Source organism: Phalacrocorax aristotelis, chromosome 15 (genome assembly GCF_949628215.1).
Source record: "Phalacrocorax aristotelis chromosome 15, bGulAri2.1, whole genome shotgun sequence".
NCBI lineage: Eukaryota > Metazoa > Chordata > Aves > Suliformes > Phalacrocoracidae > Phalacrocorax > Phalacrocorax aristotelis.
The window spans coordinates 10455380-10480178 of NC_134290.1; the positions used below are offsets into that span (position 1 = coordinate 10455380).

At 38.0% G+C, this 24799-nt stretch overlaps 1 protein-coding gene across 1 annotated transcript in view; it reads left to right on the plus strand.

Moving 5' to 3' along the window:
- The window catches only part of LOC142065030 (V-type proton ATPase 116 kDa subunit a 2-like), a 29884-nt gene extending 5091 nt beyond the window's left edge, over window positions 1-24793 (plus strand). The window contains exons 9-39 of the mRNA XM_075110748.1: window positions 159-224; window positions 1032-1160; window positions 1425-1502; window positions 1790-1870; window positions 2203-2314; window positions 2690-2793; window positions 3265-3421; window positions 4098-4223; window positions 4756-4844; window positions 5652-5761; window positions 6252-6438; window positions 6481-6620; window positions 7958-8036; window positions 9495-9592; window positions 10441-10578; window positions 11084-11184; window positions 11909-12035; window positions 12807-12889; window positions 13250-13343; window positions 13684-13896; window positions 14537-14687; window positions 15480-15619; window positions 16609-16766; window positions 18376-18466; window positions 18762-18880; window positions 19338-19548; window positions 20099-20218; window positions 20455-20571; window positions 21793-21910; window positions 22497-22668; window positions 23539-24793. Coding sequence (XP_074966849.1) covers window positions 159-224; window positions 1032-1160; window positions 1425-1502; window positions 1790-1870; window positions 2203-2314; window positions 2690-2793; window positions 3265-3421; window positions 4098-4223; window positions 4756-4844; window positions 5652-5761; window positions 6252-6438; window positions 6481-6620; window positions 7958-8036; window positions 9495-9592; window positions 10441-10578; window positions 11084-11184; window positions 11909-12035; window positions 12807-12889; window positions 13250-13343; window positions 13684-13896; window positions 14537-14687; window positions 15480-15619; window positions 16609-16766; window positions 18376-18466; window positions 18762-18880; window positions 19338-19548; window positions 20099-20218; window positions 20455-20571; window positions 21793-21910; window positions 22497-22668; window positions 23539-23638 — 3809 coding nt within the window. The 3' untranslated portion in view covers window positions 23639-24793. The remainder of the gene's footprint in view (window positions 1-158; window positions 225-1031; window positions 1161-1424; window positions 1503-1789; window positions 1871-2202; window positions 2315-2689; window positions 2794-3264; window positions 3422-4097; window positions 4224-4755; window positions 4845-5651; window positions 5762-6251; window positions 6439-6480; window positions 6621-7957; window positions 8037-9494; window positions 9593-10440; window positions 10579-11083; window positions 11185-11908; window positions 12036-12806; window positions 12890-13249; window positions 13344-13683; window positions 13897-14536; window positions 14688-15479; window positions 15620-16608; window positions 16767-18375; window positions 18467-18761; window positions 18881-19337; window positions 19549-20098; window positions 20219-20454; window positions 20572-21792; window positions 21911-22496; window positions 22669-23538) is intronic.
- Window positions 24794-24799: the final 6 nt, after the last annotated feature.

A 24799-nucleotide genomic window follows, 5' to 3' on the forward strand; every position in this document is an offset into this window, starting at 1 on the left:
CTGTCAAAATACATAGACTGTTTGGTCCTTTACCTAATTTTCTAAATAATTTTCTACTCCATTTTCCTAACAACGAGGATTGCACTCTGGATATGAAAACAGTATGTCTGTCTCTTTTACTAGTCAGGATTACTGCAGTGTTTGTTTTTTATTCTCAGACTTCATCCAACAAAATGTCATCTATAGGACTGTCACAGACATGGGCAAATTCATCACTGAAAGTGGTACGTCTTTTCCATTTAATAAATATGTTTCTTACCTCCCCAGACTATGTAAGAAATGGATGATTTTGATGCCTAAAATGTTTACCTGCTGCAATTCTTTTGTGTTATCTAGTGCTCAAACAGTAACCTGTATGGCTTACTGCAAACCTGAAGGTACTTAATTTACCCCAACTTCATTTAAAGTTGGTCAGGAAATCGGGTCCCATAGCTTACGTTAAAAGCAATTATTGAGAAGGAAAAAAAAATCCAAAACTATAAAGAAAGCTTTAAAAAAATCTCTGGGATGGGCAGACTGTAAGCAGATATCCGTGTCTGTGTTTTGTAAGCTTTTGTGCCGTTTTAAGGGCCTCTTTCAGCCAATGAAGCAGTTATTTGATGTAGAACAGTGGCTCCCAGTCAGTGGGAGGGTAATACGGCAGAAATGAAACTAATGGAATGCAAGCTAATGTATTTTTCTGGGCAGCGATGGCTCCCTGGGAGGGATGAGGTGAAAGTAGGAGTCCTGAGTCCAGAGAAGTGCATCAGCTGGTGATGTAAGGTCTGGTGCTGGGTTCTTCAAGAGAGGTTTAACTACAAAATGACCTGGGACCGCTGATGTTAAAATATTGATAAACTAGTGGATTGTACTGTTGTACTGTCCTAATAAGATGGGACTTAAACAGTAAAATAAATTCTCAAAAAGATGAATGTTATAATTTCCAGAATTTTTCTAGAGTTTTTTAAAGTGTTCTTTTTCAGCTACAGTAACATAGCTTTGTAATTAGCAGTGCTTTTCATTATGGCCTTTTTTTTTTTCCTTTCTGCCAGAAAGCCTTCATACTGCTGAGGTTCTCTGTCAAAATGTAACTTTTGCAGAGCATTATATGTTCATTTGGAAAGACAAGAACATAGAGCAAATAAATGTCACAGTCTTCCTCGGAAGTTTATGTGAAGGAGGTATAATGAAATTTCTTTTACAATTTATGATTTTTTTTTTCTTCAGCATGGAAATTCTGTGATAGAATCTCTGATTTACTAATACTTCTTAAAAAGGATTTCCCCTGCACTCTGGAAAGAAAATTTATGGGGCCAATTTCCATTAATTTGTATTATTTTGAATCTTCTGTTACTAATGAAGGATGGAAATTTGTATCCTACATAGAGCATACTTTTTGCTAATTTACTTATCTAAAAGTAAATTAATATTTTTTCTTTTACCAGAAATACTGACGCAGAGATTCACTGTCAATTTTCTAAGTTTAAAGAGTGCTAATGTAGCAGAACTGTTTGGGAATCCAGGTATTAATACTTTATTTTGCCTCTTAAAAGTGAAAAGAAAAAAAATTGCATTCAGTGACTCTTTTATATCTCTTTCATACCTCTTTATGTTGTTTCCTGTCTTAATGTATGGCCAATTGGATCTTAGGTGTTTGTTGTATAGATATTGATTATTTAAAGTGAGCGTATTCCTGCTGTAATGGAAATGTCTGTTTGTTCACTTCAGGACTGATGACATTTATTATTAAAACAATGCTAATGCATAAAGATTCTTATGCAACATTTATGATTTACCCTTCTATGTTTAGGTTATCAAGTTGGAAAACCAGTGAAAGCTGCAAATATGAATGCCTCGAATATTTCTGGAAGCCTAAACATTTGGCAGCCAGGTACTGGCTAGTGAAATTGCAACTTCAACCATAGTTAATGCTAAAATACCTTTTTAAAAAATTTATTTTTAAAACACATTTTAATGTGTTTGGAAGAGAGAATCTCTTCCAAATTTTGCTCTTCTAGACTACTCCCTAGCCTTTATTCAAACTTCAGTGGATAAGCCTCTAATGCTGTCTTGGAAGACTTAAGTTAGACAGACTTGTATCTATATTTGAACTGTACCACTTGCTGTTTTGCATTCTAATGGTCGATGTTTTTGCACAAAATTGAAAGCTAGAGATCAAAGGTTGATATAAGAAAGCTCAAGTAAGATGTTTTTGTTTCATAGCTGGCAGAGGTTTATGTACATCAGCAACTTACACACCAGTTTTATTCGGATTAGATTCGCTCTCTGGGTGCATTCTGGAAGTTGGTATTAATGAAGATTGTAGCCTTTTAAGGTGAGCTACGTAGGTTGAATTGTTTTTCCCTTTTGTTGCTTATTACACGATTCTGTACAAGTGCCTACTATCAGCATTGTTACATTATTTTTAAATGTTCATGTATAAATTTCAGCTTTCTGTGGTTGATAATCACACTTCTTTTAAAAAAAAAAAATAATTATAATAATGGTTTCACTCAGATCTCCCTGTATTCAAGTGAGGATTATGTTGGGGCGAAATGCTTTGCCATTTCTTCTGCCAGTTCAAGTTTGGTTTTATTGGGTGATAACATCTTTCTGAGGAAACTGACCTTATGATACAATAATAATACAACCCAGAGTGGTAGGCAGTACAGATTTACTTTTTGTGTAATCTTACATTTTTATTTTGCAGAGGAAACGTAACTGAGAAATTGAATTCATTGATACAAGCTACTCATATTGGAAAGAGGGACAACTCAAGTTACAGTGATCTAAATGACTGGGTGGAAATCATACGTAAGTGAGGTTTGTGGTGTTGTTTATGGTCTAAATATGCCCATACGATGAATGGAGGATCTCAAAATAAAACAAAAATGTAATTTCAAATGCCTAATGGTACTGCTCTGTGTGTCTGGATCCATCCATCCATGTATGTGTACACACATGAACATAGCTAAGTATATATACAGATACTGCACTAATATGTATCTTACTGTCAGCCTGTACATATATGACTTGGTATTTTAGTTTTCTGTTGATAAAGTACTCCTTTTCTTTATGTGTATTTTATATAGAGAAAACATGTTTTTCTGTGTACCTGTGTGACAGCTACTGGTATTTCACTGGACAGGGCTCTGAGCAACCTGAGCTGATTGAAGATGGCCCTGCTTGTTGCAGGGGAGTTGCACTAGATGATCTTTGGAGGTGCCTTCCAACCTAAACTGTTCTATGAATCTATGATTTAAATAACTCTCTTCTCCTCCATAGGTCTTGATCCATTTAATTCTGAAACCAATGTGAGCAGGGGAAACTTAAAAGGCATTTGTCCCGATATTCCTGCAAATCTGAATATTCACCTGATCTTTGCTGATGTGGGTGCAGTACAAGGGATTCCCCAGCAAGAGATTCTTGCTGTGCAGATCAGGTAGAGGTAGAGTGTTTTGTGTGTCAGCCTATCTGACAAATAAATGTTTCATTTTGAGACTTGCTTACCTAACATCTGCAGATTAAATTTTACAAACAAAAATGTTTTTTGTTATTTCTAATTTTTTACAATGCCTTTTATTTGTATTTGCAGTCCAAATTCCTTTGATTGCAACCAGGTTTGCCTTTCTCCCTCTGAAATGAATGTAGTAGTAAGAAAAAAAATTCATGGTTAACCATAGATAATCTTTCTACTTCACTGAAATATTTAATAAAATCTATGATGCTGCCAGTAGTAGGCACACTCAGGGCATTCCATTAGAAGGATGTTTTAATTTCTTGCCACGTGGTGGAAGTGACGACACTGTCCTGTGTTCTGGCTTACCCCAATGTAGAGCTATTGAGAGCTCTGGTAAATCCTTTATTCTTTCCTGAAACAGGGAATTTTCAATTTGCAAACACTTTTCTTTTCCAAGTCAGTCCCAATCAAATAAAGGGGATTCTGTTCCACTTTACCTCACTTCCAGCCTTTGCAAGTTCTCTCGGTGCATGGTGTTGAAAACCCAGACATCATCAACAGCCTCCGAAATACTGTGTATTTGGTCCTTTCATGGTTATGTTTAGGCTCTGAATTTCAATTTACAGCCCTCAAGTAATGGTTATGCATATTCTTACAGTTACTCAACAGTCATCTGGCAATTCCAGTGCGGGCTTACGTGTGAAAACAGCGTCAGCTTTCTTCCCATCACTGCTTCTGTTCAGTTTATTAAAGTGCCAGCCCAGCCACCCATTCCAATGACCAGGTAATTTTTGTAAAAACATTGGTACTTCACGCAATGGTAAGCAGATGTAATGTGAACAGCGTTGATCAAAAGGTTACTGTGATTTGGTGGAGTACAGAGCAATAAGGCCTGGTTCAAAGATTTATTGAGTAACAGTTCTGTTAGTGACAGTCTTCCCCAAGAGCATGAAGAACACAAAGGGCTGCCAATTACCCTGCGGAGCTGGAACTTGCTTTTAGCGGAAGACCTTCTGTGTTGCTAACTTCAGTGGATATGGGGTGCTGTGTGAGGCTCCCAAACTATCCATTGTCTGGAAAATGTTCATCACAAAAAGAAACATCTGACCAAAAACGACAGAAATGGAGTAGAGGGGAGGCTCCTGTTTCCATTAGAGGAAAGAGCCATAAAAGAATAATGAGAGGCTTGGGGTTTAGTTTAGTTTTTTCCTGTAATCTGGACACCTTTTCACTCTGTTTTTTCTACTTGTGCTGCTGTTCTGGTGCCGTAGGTAATAAACCTGGTTGGTTTGTTTGTTTGTTTGTTTGTTTTCCAGCTTTCAGATCAATTACACGGAATTTGACTGCAATCGAAATGATGTGTGCTGGCCACAACTTTTTTATCCATTGACAAGGTTTTATACAGGTAAAAATAATCAGCAGTGCGGAGTGCTGTGAGCTGGCCATATTTCTCTGAGACGTAATTAGATGTGTGGAGTTTAGTCTGAAAGAATGCTTTGTTGTAGGGAGTTTAAATTTGTCTGTTGGAAAGCATGGTCCCCAAAGTCTGTTTAATTTTTTCATTGATAATGCATTAATTTTTTAGTTAGGCTAGTGGAACAAAATAACAACTAGGAGTAATTTGTGAGTAAGATTGACATTTTCTGAATATGTTTGGCAGAGAGAGATTCTTTTTTGCTCCCCTGAAGAGTTTGGAGGGAGGCAACTCTATCACTTTGTGATACTGTTCTGTTCCCACTTCTATTGTAATTGTAGCATTGACAGCGTAAGTAGGAAGCATCATTGCCCTTGAAAGGTGGAGGGAGACTTTGTTTCTCACTTCAGCAGCATGTGTTTTTCAGTCTGCCCACATGAGTTCCAGTAAAATCTTGCCATAGCGGTAAGGCAATTTTAAAATTTCCTCTGCGTAAAACTGTGGTGGATCATGTTTCGCTGGAGACTCCGTAGGTTAGATGTCTGGCATTTCAAAGGGCATCAAGGCACTTGGACACTGTTCCAAGAGCTGCGTGGACAGAGGCACTGCCCATGTTTGTTTGTTATCTGCCCAGCTTCAGGGACTAGAGCTATACGAAGTGTGAAGTAGGAAGCATCTTAATTTCTTGCTTTGTATTCCATTATTTTATTCAGTCTACATACTTCAATCTCTGTGTTCTGGGTTGTTGTCCAAACTAAAACTTAGCTCTCATATGCTTTTTTTTTTTTTCCCCCCCAGGAGAACCATATTCCCAGTGTCTTGCTAAAGGCCTGTCATTGGCATTTGTTGTTTTACTTGCAGCAATTATGAGCAACCCTTGGTTTTCTAAATTATGGAATAGTTCCTTGGTTTAAAAACGCTGATGTGAAGAGAACCACTTTTGTTAATATTTTAAGTACTTTTGGGTAAAATTTATGGATCGATATTCCTGCATTTTTTAGACATTTTATGTAAACATTTAAAGATAAATAAAGTGAATACTTTTACAGTATGGTGAAAATGGTTGTTATTAAAAAAAAAAAAAGTAATTTAAGCGCTATACTGTGCGTTGGGAGCGGCAGGAGCGCGTAGTGGACCCCAGCAGGGTGAGCGCTGCGTGCCCCGCCGCACCCGGGGGCGAGCCCAGCCCAGCCCAGGGGCTGCAAAGAGATCCTCGGGGTCGGCCTCTGCGCTGGGCCTTTGTCCTGCCACGGCCCGGCGGGTCAGGGCGGCGGTTCCTTTCCACAGTAACCCACCCTGCCCGCCTGTTTTTGGAGCGGCGGACAGATAATTGACTCTCACGAAAAGCAGCGATGCTGCAGCAGCTCTCATGTATCGATCCGTACTTCTCTTTTCCAGTTCGGGCTGCGCACTGGCAGCCCGCACCCGGTCCGGGCCTCTGCCGCGCCTCTCCCGCCTTCGCCGCCGCCGGTTGGCCGCCGCGGCGGCCCCGCCCCCCGGAAGCAGCTGGCCGCGCTGCCGGCGGCGGGCCGGGGCGCTCCGCTCCGCTCCGCCATGGCCGCCGAGCCGCGGGTTCCAGCCGGACGTGTCGCCGCGCCGCCCCGGCGCCCGCCTCGCTGAGCCCCCCCCTGCGCCCCGCCGCGCCCCGCCATGGGCTCGCTGTTCCGCGGCGAGCCCATGTGCCTGGCGCAGCTCTTCCTCCAGAGCGGCTCGGCCTACGAGTGCCTCAGCGAGGTGGGCGAGCGTGGCCTGGCCGAGTTCCGAGACGTGAGTAGTGGCGGCGGGGCCCGGGCGCCCGGCGGGGCTTTCTCGGGGGGAGCGGGGGGCAGGTGGAAGGACCCCGGGCCGGGGGCGACGCGGGGAGAGCCAAGCCGAGTCGGGCAGAGCAGGGGCCGTTGGGAAGGTGTAGGTTTCCTTCCGACGGCGCAATGTAAAAGACTCCCAAGACCGCTGCTCTTCCCTCGTTCCCCGACTCTGACTTGCAGGTGCGCGGCTAACGCCTGTCGCGTCGGCCTGAAAGCCAGACTGCCAGTGGGCAGCCCCAGCCTCCCCGAGGCTCTGGGGCGGGTGTTTTGCGGTGACTGTATCCTGCCTCTCAGAAGCAGTTTAAACTTGGGGGTTTTTTTGCAGTAGGATCCCGTAGGAGACCCCATTACCCACCTGAAACCACGCTGACTTTAGTCCGAGTGTATCTGCACAGCTAATTGATGTGTCCCCTCAGTTGACACATTGATACAAACATCTTAGCTGTTTTGAAGGCTTATTTCTTTAACAGCACAGGCTGCTGGTCTGTAAAACATGTCTGATCCTGGAGGAGCGGTTCACCTTGGAGGAAACTGTGTGCCTGACTAACATAAAATTGGGTTGGGTAATAATTAACCTTGTTTCTGCATTGTCTCATTGCAATTATATGATCTTTGCTTGCTGACGGAGACTTTGGAATTTCTTCCAAGTGTTTTTCAGAAGTGTAGGTTGCAAAATCTTTGTAGGGAAAGCTGTGAGACCTTAAATGAACAGCTAGTTAGTAAATATGGTGGGTAGGAGAGAAATCTGTAAGAATCACTACACGGGTGTTATGTTTAACATGTTGATGCCATTCCAGGTATCTGACACACCATTTATTCCAGAAATAATATATCAGTGGGTCAGATTTAAAAGCTGAATACGTAGAGACGTTGTATGCTCATAATATGGGGATGTATGTAAAAAAATTCTTTCAAACCTTAATGTTTCAAATAGATTCTGTGGAAATCCATTGCAAAAATTTGTCTGTAGAAAGCTTTGTTTGCTAATTTGAAGTTGTTAGGCAGTATTTTAAAACTCTCAAAATCAGATTAGGAATGGTTTCTCCAGTAGATCTAGTTGTTATTTGAGCAAAACTAGCAAAAGGCATTGATAATTCTGCTTTAGTAAAACCTTGCTATTTGAAGACTCTTTAATCCTTTTAAGTTTTCATGCTTTCTTAGCTGAAAAGCACTTTTTTGAAAGAGAGCACGTACAAAACATGCAACATTGTCTCCGTGAAGTCACAGGAATAGCTGTGTTTTTTTTAGGGGTGGTTGCTGTTTTAAATACCTAATAAGCATTTTGTTCTTTGCCTTCAGCTTAACCCAAATGTAAGTGTATTTCAGAGAAAATTTGTGAACGAAGTAAAGAAGTGTGAAGAAATGGAAAGAATACTTGGTGAGCTTTACTTTTATGTTTGTCCTTTCTCATCTGTGGCATTACTAAAGTTTATTTTGCTAGAGTGGAAGTGAAGTGGAGGCTTCAGCTACAGTTTTTTTTTAATCTTCCCAGTCTTGCATGATCTGAATGCTGCAGAATCTTTTAAAATTTTCATATGTGTGAAAAAATACAGATACGTACACTCATATGTAGAGTCTTTATGTAGAGTTTTGGAGCTGAGATGACTTGACGGCAGCACTGATTGGGTCAGAACGTACAAATATATTCCTTAACTTATGTTGATACGCTGCAGCAGATTTGAGTGTATGACAGATTCGTTTAGGTCAGAAGGGACCTCTTGAGATCACCTAGTCAACCTCCAGCTCAAGCCAGGGGCAGCTGGAACTGGTTGTCCAGGACTGTGTCCAGTGGGATTTTGAATATGGAGACTCCACAACCTCCCTGGGCAACCTGTTCCAGTGTTTTACCACTGACCTCAGTTTCCTCTGTTTTGTGAGCTGTAAAATTCACTTAGACTACAACACCTATCTGCTAAATATAGGTTGGGTTTTTTTAAGCTCAGAGGTGAAGAAGAGTTGCTAATGTGTTGCTGACAAATAGTTGAGACAATTTCGGTATTGGCTGCTTAAAAAATTGTCTAGGGAAACGGCAGCTTTACTCTGGATGTTTTCCTGACTGTAAGATAAACTCTGGTTTTCGTGTTATGTAACTAATACTGTTGAGCTTCCAAGCACCCTCAGAAATACTTCAAGTTAATAACAAAACTGTATTCACATGGTACTTAATGAATAGAGAAGAGTATGTCGGGTATTACAGCCAATATGCAGATTTCTTCAATGTATCCTGAGGAAAAGTTACTATTGGAGGATTCTTTTCCTTGTAATCTCTCATCAGAGGCATGTGCTGGTCATGCCAAACCATCCCAGTAGCAACTTCAGCAATCTCCCTGCCCAGCATGAGCTGCATTTGTTGTCAAGGTTGCTTAAGCCACCTTGTTTGAATGCTTTTTATTCCAAACATGGGTCGATGAGCAGAACAGTTTTTGGCGGATGGCATGGTTAGTGAAAGTGATATCTGGCAGCACAAAGAGGTCCTGTGAAATGTTAAAAGCTTCTTAAAAAGGACTTGTGGTTGGAAAATTTCAAAGGACTCTTCAGAAGATAGTTTACTTCTGCAAACTTTCAAGACAGAAATGTTCTGTGTATTTGATTCCTAGCATTACATAAGCCCCTCATTTTTTCTCCCTGGAGGGACTAGCCTTCACCCTTTCCTTGCATGCTTTTTGAAGACTCTAGCATACGTGTTGTTGCTAAAATAAATGAATACAATAGCTAGGGCCTGATGCTGCAGTGTGATCAGTACCATCAATAACAGCTGAAGGTCAGTTATGCAGCATTCTAGGAAGTATAAGGCAATACTGTTTCCTTTCTGATTCTGTTTTTCTTCTCACTCCAGGCTATTTAGTACAAGAAATTAAAAAAGCGGATATTCCACTTCCTGAAGGAGATGTTGCTCCTCCTGCCCCCTTGCTGAAACACATTTTAGAAATCCAGGTAACTTTTCCACACTACAGGTGCCAAAGGTGTAGCTCTGGATCTTGGAACTTTATATCAGGCTTAATCACTTGTTATTTTATGACTTAAGTTCTAGGGGTGTGGCAGGGGGAGCAGAAGCCTTTGCTTTTGGTTTTGCTCTTTTTTTTCTTTTCTTTCTGCCAGTGTTACTTCAAAGACTGCCAGTGAGGATTTGATCTTAACACGGAATTCCTGTTGAAAGGGTCAGAGCTAATTTAGGGGTTTGCAGTCATCTGTTTTATTTTGATGGATTGGCATATTATGCTGTTCCAGACAAACTGTTGTCTGTAGATGTAGTCCTTCAGCCTCATTTATTGCTTTGGGACTCACCTAAGGGTCTTTTTGTGGATGCAAAATTTCCAGGGTGTGTGGGAGTTCTGTATGCCCGAGGCTCTGCAGCTTCCAGTGCTGGTTGCGTAGCAAAACATGGTGCTCTTTTCTTGGAATGCTTTTTCTGGTATTACATTAGAAGTAAAAGCTTGTAAAATGCAGGTATAATTTTGAATTACATTCTGTTTTGCTGTAATTCTATTGATGAGCGTCTTGCGCCCTGTACTATCTGAAGTTCTAATTCCAAGTCTGCATTACTTAGTTTGGACACAAATTAGGGTCAGAACAGCAGGCCTAACAGATGCCAGTGGAGGATCAAGTCTACTCAGTACAAAGCAGTCTTTGGGAGACTGAGGAATAAAACCTATGGAGCTTAAGTTAATTAAGAAACTGGGAAATTCCCATTGTTGCAGTAGGCAAATGTGCTTAAAATTCATCCTCTCCTGATTTCCAAAACAGTGTAACTGTTTCTATGTCATGTTTTCTCTACCTCTTAGGAACAGTTGCAGAAGCTGGAGACAGAATTGAGGGAAGTAACTAAAAACAAAGAAAAGTTGAGGAAAAACCTGCTTGAACTGACAGAATACACATGCATGTTAGAGGTCACGCAAAGATTTGTCAGGAGAACAGCTGAGGTACTGCTCATGTTGTTTGGCGGGGATTGTGCGTCGTGGCTTTTTTGTTGCATATTGTTCTCGTTAAGCACATGACTTGGTGTCAGGCTTTACAGCCCTGTATGTCGTTTGTTATTATTTGTGCTCGGTATCGAGAGAACCTGGCTGGCAACCTCTTGTGCCAGGCTGCGTTCATACGTAGCAAAATGTAGCCCTGAGCTTAGAGGAGCTTTGTGATTTCTCTGTTGAATTGTTTACTGCTGATACCAACTAAAAATGAAGGCGTATTTGTGTTATTTTGATGCATAAATTGTGCTGAGAAATTTAACCTTTGCAACACTGACTGTAATTGCTAAGAGCAGTGTGCTTGAGATCCCAAGATTTTTACTGTCTGAATTGACACAGGAAAGGGTTTTGTATTTTTATTGAAGTTATTTGCTTAATTAGCTTTTCTTCTTTAGAATAATGAATGAATGAATTTTTTTTTCCCCTGAAAGCTGTGAATGATCTTTCTTTTATTTACTAGTATGAATCCCATTTACATACGAATTACGAAGAATTTCCATCAGTGGAAAATGAGCCGTTAGTGGATTATAACTGTATGCACAGACTGGGCGCCAAGCTGGGGTAGGTGTGGTCCGCGTATGGCAGGTTGTCAGTGTGTGCTGTTTCAAAAAAACTGCTTGATAAGCTGCTGTAAATAGTGGGCTGTTTTCTGAAAAGATGGGATGTAGTGTCACTCTAGTGATTTCAGATGAGCCAAACAGTTTCAGATAGGGTAGGAGTCTGGCCCCAACTTACCTCTGTAACAAAATTGGATTTTTTGAAGAGATAAGTAGGACAGCACCAAATAAACTGTCACAAAACTTCAGTCAAACCAAGTATGTGTGTTAAGGAAAATCTCTACATGCTCTAAATCAGTCCTTTCTTCTACTTTGTTTTTCTAGGATAAACACACAGTGTTTGAATCACTCGGCAGTGTCAGTTGTAACATTATTAATGGTGTTGCCTACTTGCCTTTAAAATGATACATAGATACTGCTCGCTACAACACCATTAGTAGAGGGCGTCTTACCAGGAAAAAATTAAGAACTTTCCTATCACAGGGAAAAAATAATGTCAAATATAATTCTAGTTGTGTGCTCAGGCCTACAGTCTGTTTCTTTGCCAAATTGAAATTGAGTCTAATTTATATACTAGTTACTTCCTGTTTAGGGTGACGCTTCCTTCTCTACAGATGGTAGATGTTAAATTATTGTGACCATGTGATCCTGAATGGTGATGTACTCCAAGTTTATTTTTCTTTTTTTTTGGATTTTAGCTTATTTTTCAAATCTTTCTTTTTCCATAGATTCATATCTGGGTTAGTTAACATAGCAAAAGTTGAAGCATTTGAAAAAATGCTGTGGAGAGCCTGTAAAGGATATACTATTCTTACCTATGCAGAGTTGGATGAATGTCTGGAAGATCCAGATACAGTGAGTAACTATCACTTTATTTTGTTTGTACTTTTCATAAAACTTGGAAGAATTGCTGCTTAGGACTGCCTGCAATGAATGTTAATGATTTCCCAGAGCCCTTGGGGTGAAAATTATTTTAAAGTATTAGAGCTTGTAAGACTTCAAAATTAGAGGTCTTGATGCCACCATAACTATAGGAGAGGCAATTATTTATTATGGTTCAGCTTGATGAGTGCAGGACTTTTGTGGAACAGTAGTGACTTTATGATTGTCTACCTTGATCAAAATATGTGGCATAAATGGCTGCTTGGATATTTATTAACCAGGTCTGTACAGTGCATTACCGTTTAATAATAATTATATTTGTTCATTCAGTAGTTAAGGAAAAAAGTCTAGAGTACAGTTGGTCTTCTATGAAGCTTTTTCTCTGAATTGATAAAATTAACTTTCTGTAAATGAGCAGTTGTGACTGCCTAATCTGTCACTCTTAAGTTTGGCTTTGATTCTAATTTGTAACATTTAAATTTAAGATGTTTAATAATAATTATGAGATGGTAAAATATATCTTTTATTATTCGTGAAAACTTTTTTTCTCTAATATACCAAAAAAAAGAGAGATGGGCACACCTGAATTCTATTTTTGGGTCTTCACTAAAATGGTGGAAGGTAAATGCTACTAACACAGCTTTTTCTAATTATTCAGATTTGTTATTTTGCTCTGTAATTATGTGACAGTGGAGTTGTTGCTTAAAACCAAACTTTATCAACTTAACTTTTTTTGTTTTTTAGGGCGAAACCACGAAATGGTTTGTTTTTTTAGTGTCCTATTGGGGTGAACAAATTGGCCAGAAAGTTAAGAAGATTTGTGACTGGTAAGAAGTAAAACTAATATATATTAAGTTCTTTATACTTGGGTTATTTTCGTGTTAGTTTTCCCTGTGCTCCCCTTCCTTTTAAGTGTTGACTTTTAGACAAGGTTTTTGAAGTTAAATTTGTTCCTCCTTCCCCCTGTCCCCCCCAGTTGCATCTAGTATTATAATTATGCAATATACGGACAACTGTATGAGTCACTTTTATCTGCAGTCCTTACTAAGACTAGGCAAAATACTGACTCAGTTGAATCTGTTCCGTGGTTATTAAATGGTGTGTTGCAGGTTTGACTAGGACATGGGGTTGGGCGATTTGGTTTGTTTTAGTTTGGTTATTTAACGCAAACTTCTGTTTTTCTGCAGCTATCACTGTCATGTGTATCCCTATCCAAATACCATGGAGGAGCGCAAGGCCGTTGTTGAAGGACTGACTGTTCGTATTCAGGATCTTCATACTGTGAGTAAATAACAGTATTCCCTCTACTGTAGTTATTACACCATAGGAAATCATTTGACAAAACACAGAATTAAATACATGAATATGTTTCTAAAATACATACAGCTTTGGATGTGAACATGACTGTATGCCGTATCCCTGGTCTCACATTGCATGTGTCTATTAAACTTCAGGGCAATTGGCATTGCCTTCTGTTTTAAGCAGTGGTTAGTGTGGCCTCCTACAAATGTGATCCAGCACTGGACAAATACAAGGTGCTCTTACTGTGGTTAACATAACCACTGTTACATTTCCAATGAAATCTTTTTGGGTTTGTTTTTTTTTTTTTTTTTGGACAAAGGTGCTGCATAAAACTGAGGATTACTTACGCCAAGTCTTGTGTAAAGCATCTGAATCCATCTATACCTGGGTTATCCAAGTGAAAAAGATGAAAGCCATTTATCATGTACTCAACCTGTGCAGTTTTGATGTCACAAATAAATGTTTAATCGCTGAGGCTTGGTGTCCAGTGGCTGATCTGCAAAATCTGCGCCATGCGTTGGAGGAAGGTTCAGTAAGTCAGCTGAAGGCTCCCTGATGTTAAAACTTCTATCTTGAACGAACTATACAGATAAGGAAAGAAAATAATTATTTAAAATAGGCTAAAAGTAGTCAGAGGCAAGTCTGGGTCTCTATGAACTCATATCAAACTATTTCTTTATAAACAGAGTCTTTATTTAGTGTTGTGGGGTTGGTTTTGTTGGTTGTTTTTCCCCCCCCACACACCTTTTTTTCTTGAATAAGTAGTGTGTTGGACCCAAGTCTGACTGGGCACACAATGCTATTTGCAGTCAAGTAGAGAAGGTGCTAATTCCCTTGTGTTAGTTGTGTTGAGCACAGCCCTGTCTTTTTGTTTTACAAGAGGGAATTTTTAGTAACAAATCTTTGTTTTATAATATTGACTGATGAGTCTTATCTGACATTTCATATAAAATAAGGATTAGAGCACTGTACATAATTAGGGTTTTTAGAGGAACAGATTAATGTAATTTTTTTTTTAAAAAGCACAAAAAGATAAATGTTAAACTTGGGGCTTAATTTAGGGATGTTTCAGGAACAGTGAAACTGCTGATAGAGGAAAATTTTTCACTTTGATTAGATTAAGTATCAACTGAGTTTTTATATGAATGTATCTTCTTTCTGCCTGCAATTAGAGGAAGAGTGGAGCTACAATTTCTTCATTCATGAATACTATCCCAACAACACAACCTCCTCCAACTTTGATACGTACCAATAAATTCACCTCAGGGTTCCAAAACATCGTTGATGCTTATGGAGTTGGAAACTATGGGGAAGTTAATCCAGGTTGGTCCTTCTGAAATCCGAACTGTGAGCTGTGCTGTCATTACTGCTTGCCTTGTTATGTGTTTAGATACCTCGCTGATCTGGACACTAGTAAAGGCAAAATGGTGGCAACCACCCTGCTTATTAGTAGCTGTTTTAAAATTTCAGTAGCTCATCAAAAGTACAAATGGTGCTCCAAGTAGTAAGATGGGATTTGATTTTGCTGAGTTACTTTAGCATTAAAGTTACTGATAATGGCTGTATAGTGTTTCTTTATATGCTTTACCTTGGATAAGATAAGGTATTTAGTGGGGAAAAAAGATTACTTTAGTAATGGCTATTGATCTTACTGAGGCGAGGAGCTCATCACTTGAAAAAAATCCAGCTTGTTGTATAGCCCTGTTAGTTTTATGTCCTTATGGATTTTTGCAGCTATGTTGACCACGTTGTCCTGTACAGGAGAATGTATGTTATATAGTACAGAGCCAAAACAGCCACAGAGGAAGAACTGTTTGTTTGGTTTTCACTTCCTGGGCTCGTATTGTCATCAGAAGTGTCAGCTAATGCTCAACTGCAGAGTTGTCATTACTAAGGGATATATATATCTCTCTCTCTATCTCTAAAAGCAAGCCTTAAACTGAGTTAAAGTTATAGTGTGTGGGAAAGGTCTGTTAGCAGGGGGTGAAATGTCTTTGAAGCTTAAAGCTGAAAATTGATTGAGAGGTTAAAGTGGTTGAATCACTTAGGCATAATTCAGATAGCAACATCATCCATTGCACTGTGTGCCTGAAATCTGTTATGTTGTCATTTCAGCTCTCTATACCATCATCACTTTCCCCTTCTTGTTTGCGGTTATGTTTGGAGACTTTGGGCATGGTCTACTAATGTTCATATTTGCACTCCTGACAATACTGTATGAAAACCACCCTAGATTAAAAAGATCACAAGATGAGGTAAAAGGAATTACAAATAATTTACTCTCCATCCAGCAAGATAACTTCAGTTGAATGCTTACTATGTTTCTGAAAAGTACTATTTATTGCATGTGTATTAGACTGGTTTTTTTCCTTTGTTTCAGGATTTCTGTGTTTAAAGTTGCCGTATTTCTTGTGATTAATGTGATATCTTAACAAACTAGTCACTTTTTTGGAAAGGGCAGAAATAATGAAATTGAAACAAAAGACTGGCAAAAATTAGTTGATACTGTTGGGCTTGTCTTTCCATCTGCTAGGGCTACTTAGTGATGTGTATGTGTGTGTTACAGAATGTGGTTACAGTGACTGACATGAGGAGAAAATGGTTTTTCAAATTCCATCTTCTATTGTTTCTGAAAAGGAGTTGTAGTTTGAAATGTATTCAACTTAATTTTAACTAATTTTTTAATGATATGGGGTGGGAATGCAGGAGCCTGTGCATCTCTCGTTAGAATTATGTTTAAGAATGGCTGCAAATGGCTAACTTCTTGAAAACTAGTCCTCGGAAGGAAATGTGGTTTTAAAAGGCCATTCATTAGTGTTATGATGCCAATGAGAAAAGTCTCAGTTTGTGTCATGGGAGCTTGCATCGGGACCTAAAGTTTCTGCGTTCAATTTAAACCACAGTTATCTTTCAGAATATACTTCTTGCGGCTCTATTTCCTAATGCATATAAACCTTTGCATATAAATCACTTGACATAAAGCTGTGAATGTGGGGAGATGAACTACACCTGTTTGGTGACTGCCATTTGTAAATTGCATATTCACATGCTTAAAGCAAAATTCTCTGTGTTACCTCTTGGTTGACTGTAGGCTTCTTCATATTCCTGAATGACTATTCACAGGAGTTTTTAGTTTTCAGAAGTCTTGGTATGGCCAAAAATGTGTTTCTCTTAGAAATGTGTAGATAAAAATTGTTCACAAAGCAGGTGATGTTCTCTATTTTTTTTTTCCCAATACTTACAGATAATGAAAATGTTTTTTGAAGGCCGATACGTTATTTTATTAATGGGTCTGTTTTCTGTATACACTGGATTGATCTATAATGACTGTTTTTCGAAGTCATTAAATATATTTGGTTCTGGATGGAATGTTTCAGCAATGTTTGAGCAGAAGGTTTGGCGGTGAGTAGCATGCCTCTGTTTACTATACCATTAAAACAAAAATGTACTTCCTGTGAGAGTTTAACCCTTTTGCTCACCTGTTTTAACCATCCTTTTATTGAGACTAGGAAGTAAATGTAGTGAAATCTAGCAAAATCTAGTTAAGGTAGAAAGTGTTAGTGCACTAAGGGTTAAGTGATACCTTTACGCTTAAAATAAAAAGGGCAGTAATAGTTATTTAAAACAAAAAAATATCAAATTGCTTATTATCTTAAATTGGGAGATCCACAGAGAACATGATGTTTTGCAAAACCACTATTAGAATTTGATTATATTGAATTCAGTCAGTCTCGTGTTTATCAGTTTTGCCTTACTAGATTTACATATCCTCAGTCACCTGGAACATTTTCTAGAATATTGTCATTTAGTATAGATTGCAGTCAGTCTTCTGGAACAAATTCTGTTGCAATACCCTAATACTGTATGCTAGTTTAACTTCCAGTGATTGAAAACTGCAGCTGGTGTATCTTTTTATTGGTAGTAAGAACTTACATCTGATTTTATGAGGTGATATTTCTAGGGTTTGTTGAGTCTCTAAACCTTCTTAAGTGTGTTTTGAATCTTTTTTTTTTTTTTGTGGCCTTACAAAGGTGTTCTTATGAATGGCTGGAGATTTCAGTAGTATTGTAAAATCCTAAGAGAAGGCACTAGGACTGTCTGTCATGTCTTCTTTTTATTGATTAAAAAATGCACCGCCTCCTGTGGTTTGGTTTGTCTTTATGCTAATGGTTTTAATTTGTCTCCGATTACTGTATTTTCCAGGAGAGGTTTCTGAATATTTGTATCAGATTTTGAAAGGGCCAGTTTTGGAAAAATTTCTCCTAGGTCATGCTTCTGGAATGAACAGCCAAGGAGCATTAGCATCTACTGTAAAGAAATTAACAATTAATGAAATAAATTATCTAGCAATCATTAGTCTTTGCACAGCTTTTCTTGATAGCCTACTTTTTTCTTTTTTTTCCACTATGTGAATTGTCAAACCTACTTTTTTTTACAAAGTGGGGTAACCTTGTTGTTCTGAAGTGTCATGGCCCTTTGGTATTTAAAATGTTCACAGCTTGCATCTCATTTTACCTCAGAAACAGGAAGTGGCTTAAAATAGTAGAGCCAAACCCACTGGCTTTGGTTAAAAAGTGAACAGGTTGTGAGTGCTGTGTTAATTAAAAACTGTATGAAGTTAGAGTGGAAATTCATCCAAATGCAAAAGAGAAAGATGATGTCAATTATTGTTTGGGTGTTTGTTAGTGAATTTTATATAAAAGCAAATTGTGACCTTTTAAAAGGAAGCTTTCTGTTCTAGGGGAATGAGGAATAAAATGCAGAAACTTCCCTTTCAAAGACAGTTAGTGTGAATTAACCTCAGATTGTGAGTTTTTAGAACTTATTTATTTTGGTATTGTATTTATTAGCCAGGCCTTTTGTGCTTAGAAATCCTTTTATTCTTCTGAAAACTGAGAGTGGGTGAGCTCATCATAGAAATGAAAGCAGTAGCGTCCTGCAGAACAGAAAGTATGTGGTATTACTGTGTTTAAACAATGTCAGATCTCACTGTGGCTTTTTTTCTCTGCAGTCTCGAGGATCTGAAGTCTAATCAATTTTTAACACTGGATCCAAATGTTACTGGTGTATACAATGGAGCTTATCCCTTTGGAATTGATCCGGTTAGTTTTATGCTTTTAAATTATCCATTTGTGATGGTCAGTCATTTGTAAATTAGGTTTTATCTTCTTAATGCACATATCAAACATACTAAGGAAAAAATACATTTCCGCTTGCATTCTTCATTAAAAAAGAGCTTTTCCCTTAACAAGTCAAAGATTTAACTATTTTCATGAAGCTCAAATTTCAGTTATGATCCCTGTTTGAGGTAGAATTCTGGTCTCCAATAGGGAAAGGGTGCTGGTTTATTTCTTCTGTTACACTGTTCTTTAATGTTGATTTTTGTCTTTTCTTCAGATCTGGAATTTGGCAAGCAACCGTCTCAGCTTTTTAAATTCTTTCAAAATGAAAATGTCTGTGATTTTTGGAGTAACTCACATGACGTTTGGAGTTGTATTGGGGGTGTTTAACCACTTGTAAGTATAACAAGTTAAGATAATATTAATGTTATAGTTTTTGTCAAGTCTCAAATTGTAACAGTTAATCTGGTAAGGGAAACTGGAACAATTTTTAAAAGACTGAATAACAGTAATTGTGAAAACTGTTCTTAAAAAAAGACAGTAACACAGGTCTTCTGTTACATACATAAGATGATGGATCAGTATTGTCTGAAGACATCGATTAATACAAGATTTTATTTCACTTGCTGCTAAACGGAAAGACATGCTTCTTATGGTCTTGATTTCCACTGAAATATCTGAGTAAAATCTCACTGAATATGAAGAAATCAGTTCTGGATTCTATTTTCAATCTTGTTCTTGAAAAGTGCTGGCTACAGTTGTGTTTTATTGAAAACGTTTTTGGGGCATGTATTTATCCTGATCTTTCTTTGTAAAACTTATTTTTCACTTTTTTCCCATTTTTATCTTTTAGGCATTTCAAGAAAAAGTATAATATTTATTTGGTTTTTCTTCCTGAACTTTTATTCATGATGTGCATTTTTGGCTACCTTGTGTTTATGATCTTCTTTAAATGGTTAGCGTACTCTGCAGAGGACTCTACATCTGCTCCTAGTATTCTGATTCAATTTATTAACATGTTCCTGTTTCCTGGTGGTGAAACAGAGGTCTTCTACACCGGACAGGTTAGTAGTGTTCTTACAAGCTTCTGCAGATCCTGTTGTTCCCTCTGTGGGTAATGCTTTACCAGTCATGAAAGGCTGATGGCTGCATGTTCAACTAGGGAGGGGAATGTATCAGACTAAGGGGAAATTGAATAATAAACATTATGATTAAATAGCATATTTACTCTTTAATTGGTTGTAAGATTTCATGTAGTGACTTGTGAAAATACCTGTTTCTAGAACAAAATCTCTCAGGTTAAAATCAAGGCTAGAGTACAGTGTCTCATGCTTGTAATTTTGATGCTTTCCTATGTGCTCTAAATAATCCTACTAAACTGAGCATCAGTAATGCCTTAATGTAGAACCCAGGCCTGAAGATGCTGGATGTCTGTAATCCAATTTAAGGGCCTGATTAAGTGAAATACTTATGTGTCTGTTCAACTGGGAGTCTGTGCCCACTGAAATCAGTAGTGCTTTTCTTACACTTAAACAGGCCTTTAAAGGAAAGTGGGAAGGCTTTTCCTACTTAAATTTTATGATCTAATCTCATTTCTTTCTTCCCCCCCAACAGATTGCTCTACAGAGGTTTTTACTCAGTATTGCTTTTCTTTCTGTTCCTGTAATGCTTTTTGGTAAACCACTTTATTTATATTGGTTGCACAGCGGAGGCCGAGGCATTAGAATGTACAGGGTAAGTATTGAGAGACATTACATGTTTCTTCAGTATGCAAGAATTTAGCTGGTGGTGTGTTGCATAGAGTAATGTCCTTACTATTTCTACTCAACTTGGAAAGTGTTTGACTGTAACACATAATAGTACTTCTTTCCTCTAGCTTTCTTTTTGCCTTTGCCTGTGACTACTTTAAATAAATTTTAGAAACGACATTGGCAGTTGCCTTAAAGACATGATATGTTTCCATTTTTCAGAGTGGGTACAAGCTAATTCGAAAAGAAAGTGAAGAAGAACTTTCTCTGCTGAGATCTCATGATGTAGAAGAAGGCAGTCTTTCAGACAGCGTGCATAGAGATGGGGATGGAGAGGAGGTAATGTTTTTACTTCATCTCTCGTTTCTGTGGCCTTAAAAGCAAATTAGATGTGGAAGATCACGAAGATAACCTGTGCCCCGAGTCCCTGGAAGTTTTCAGGAAAATAGCTGAACCTTTACAAAGTCCTTGATGCCTGAATGCAATTTACCTATTTTTATTTGTTGCTATTTTCTCGTTATTTCTTCGTATATTCAGATTGCTACAGTCAACCACAATCTATCTCTAGTGGAGAACAGGAAGAGTGCTTTATTTGCATCTATAGACTTTGCACCTAAGACTACAGTTTTTCTTAAACTGAACAGTGGGATAAAAATCTTGGGTTTTGTATGGTTTTATGGGTTCTTAAAATTGAGGCAAGAGGACTTCTGCCCAGTTTCCTGTTGATTACTCTTGGTTTTTCATCCAGACAAAAGTCTTTTTATGTCTGCAAATTCCATCTTGTGATGAGGATTATTGCTGATGGGGGCTGGGAGACATGAGATGCATTCCCAGTCCCCAGCTACTGCTGCTGTTTAGTTTGGCCTCATTTTTAAAGGTCTTGACTGATTCCACTGATTTCATGTGAACCGAAAGACACAAAAGTGTTGCAGTTTCCAAGTGTGAGGTCTATGTATAGTACTTGCTTCACTGAGGCAGTAGTCTCTTGCTTCTTTCGTATAGAAAATACAAGAATTATTTGCTTAAATAAAATGTGTCATAGTTCCATGCAAAGTAAGTGTTGAAACTTACAGTAATATTAGTCTTGGAACTCTTTGTTAGCCACAAGTATGTATATTTAGAGTTACAGTATTAACCTAGTTCTTTTTTTTATCACTAGCATTACTAATAATTAATGCTGGTTTTAAATATGCAAAAATCGACATTGTAAACTTATTACATCAATAGAATAGGAATTGGGACCATGACAGGTTTTACTACTTAGAGTTTTCACGTATTAGATTATATTCCTTGTGGAAAACGTAAATTGCATTCATTTTTATCAACAAACTAATTGGGAAAATATAACTGGAAAACTATAGCATCTGGGTTTTTTTAGTGTCGTCTCTGTAATAAGGATCTTAAGCATGGCAGATCTTTTTTTAGTTGATATGAAATCAATGGATTGCCCTTCAATGGAACTTTTCTTGCATGTATATTAAGCTTTGCAGTTGAATGTTTCTGTTCTGTCATGCTGTACTATGTGGTTTGAATGGATACAAATCTGTTTTTATATTTTAGCTTAATTTTGCAGATGTTTTTATGAATCAAGCAATTCATACCATTGAATACTGTCTAGGATGTATTTCTAATACAGCCTCATACCTGAGACTCTGGGCATTAAGTCTTGCTCATGCACGTAAGTGGGGTTACTGTTGGTTGTTTTTTTATCTGTCTTGATTTTTAATGCTGATTAGAGGGGGACTGGCCTGTTGAAGTGATGCTGCTATGAAATTATCTTTTCTTTAATTTAAAAATATTCCGTTTAAACTAATAATGATCTATGCAAAGCCCCCAGACTAAAATTGTGACTTACTGTTTAGAATCTAGTAATCTTCTTCACTGAGTGCTCTGTGCTGTAAAGAGGCTGATTATCTGAGTACAGTGTTGCCTCACATGATGGTGTATCAGTAGTCACAGTACTGTTTCTGATTTCCCATTGATTGGCCAGCTTGGAAGGTATTTAGGCACTTGCTAAAGTCTCTAGTGTTACGGTGTAAAATGTTGACATCCATAGATCTTATTTTGAAACTGAGACATACCTTTAAATATTCTGGGGGGGGAGGAGAGGGTGGCAACTAACTGGGGGTGAAGGAGTTGCTTATAGTTCCCATGTTCAGCATATCCTATAATGATGTTTAAAGTAGAATAGAGGTCAGCTAATGTACCTCGCTGGGCGAGCGTAGGCAGTATCAACATTAATTATGAATTTTTTTTTTTAATAGAGTTATCAGAAGTTCTGTGGCAAATGGTGATGCGAGTGGGTCTTCGTGTGGATACAACGTATGGTGTCTTACTGCTAGTCCCTGTTCTAGCCTTTTTCGCTGTGCTAACAGTGCTTATTCTTTTGGTCATGGAGGGGCTTTCTGCTTTCCTCCATGCGATACGACTTCACTGGTAAGCTTTAACTCTTTTTTTTCTTTATACCACTTCAGCATGTACTGGCTTGTTTAAGAGGAATTTTTGTGTCAAAATATTAGGTCCCTTATTAAAAATAAGAGTGTAAAATATATCATCCTAATGCCTACTGTAATAGATTTATCCAATCATATTAAATAAATGGCTTGTTAGTTGAATGTGATTATTCCGCTGGAATATTTTCATTAAATTCAAATATTATATTAGTTTATGATGCATATTAACCTCTACCACATTCAGAGTTGACAAACTATGGGTACATTTGATTTGTAGTATTGCAGCTTTTCATACTGTAGAATATTAGTAATGTGGGTAAGTATTTTTCATTTCAATCTGGTTATATCACTGAATGGCTTCAGTCTGTTCTATTTATTTGTTCAACAGAACATTTATATTAGTGAGCAAAACTTCTGCTAAGGTGGGGCTGCCCACCCTTAAGTATTTTAATCCTTTCTTGGCCTTAATATCATGAGCTCTGCACATTCAAGTGGATTCAGAGAATATTTAGTTTGAAACCTGATGAAATTTACAGTGTAAAAGGAGGCAGAGCTGAAAGCATTACTTAGTGTTGTCCTCCTGATATTGTATATTTCCAAAACAATTAACTGCAACTAAATCAAAAGCAAACAAGCCATTACAGCACAGTGTCAGTGTGTTTGGGTATCTTGAGAAACATGAAATTTGTCTGGGACTGTGATGGGAAGGTTAAACAGCTGCACAGAAGGCATAAGGGTCAGGATTAGGATGGGTTTTGTTCAGCCCCTTGTGTTGCACAGTTCTACCTCTTGACAATCAGTCATTTTGGATTAATGTACAGATTCTGTTTGGTTTTTTTTTGTCTCGTTTCAGGGTGGAATTTCAGAACAAATTCTACTCTGGTGGAGGATACAAGTTTACGCCTTTTTCTTTTAAGCACATTTCTTTACATTTTAATAAAGATACAGCATAGTTCGGTTGCTGTCAGCAGAAATGTTTGGAATTGTCTGCAACTAATCATGTGATTGGATCTCACCTATGAATGGTTTCCTGCAGGACAAAGTGTTTTTCACTGATTGCCTTACAATGCAGCCAAATAATTCTGTAATATATACCTCCCACAGAAGTACATAGCGAATCTGGAGCATCTTGTAAAGCATATAGAGATAAAGTGTACATTTTTCTTGATAAACTAATGTTGTAAATTAATTTTATTCATAAAAAAAAAAAAGTTGTTACTGCTTGTCCTAAAACCAGTGTAGGCTTTTTTTTTTGTTGAGGCTGCATATTTTCTTGAATGGTTACCTTAAGTTATCTAAAAGACTTTTTGTCATATTAAGCATTCATTACTAATCACATACTTAAGCAAGCTACCATCTCATGCACTTTGGGAACAAGTCAGCAATGCAACAGAAGAAATGTATGTTTTCAGTATTCCAGAAGGATTATGATATGTAAATTTATACATAGCAATGCAATGTGCTCTACTTTGGCCATATTTAAAATCACACTGAAAATGTTAACTGTTTATTCTGAGTTCTGCCCAGAGTTATTACTTTAACTTTTCAGAAGCCACAGTGATGTTTAATGTTATGGAAGAAGACATGATTAGAAGCGGAGACTGGGTGTTAGCCCTCTTATTTCCCTGTGGTGAGGAGCTTTCTGAGACGTGCAGTTCTGCAAAGCGTGCTGTGTGCAGCCTATCACTTACTATGACCTCGATGGGTAAAAGCCTCAGAAAAAGTCTTGCACTATCTGGATGAAGACTCAAATAAAATAATCAAACTGCCTATGGGAAATTTTTATCCCGAGTTCTGTTTTTACAGTGTGATCCCATGCAGAGTTTCTACTTGTAGTAGTTAACTTTTGCACGGGGAGTGAAGAATTGGCCTCAATTGTGTTTGTGTTTGGCTGTAAGGACATACATATGCTGTTACTTATCTGATGTTGTTGAACCAAAGTTTGTATTTCCAGGTGAAAAGGGGTCGTTTTGTATTATTTTATTGTATCGGTACGAAAATGGGGATATTACCATAATGTTTTAACACCTGTGCCATAAGAACAGCAGAAGTTAAATTTTACACTTGTTTCGTACCAATTCCGAATAAAACCTGGTTTGCGCTGTGCAGAGCGG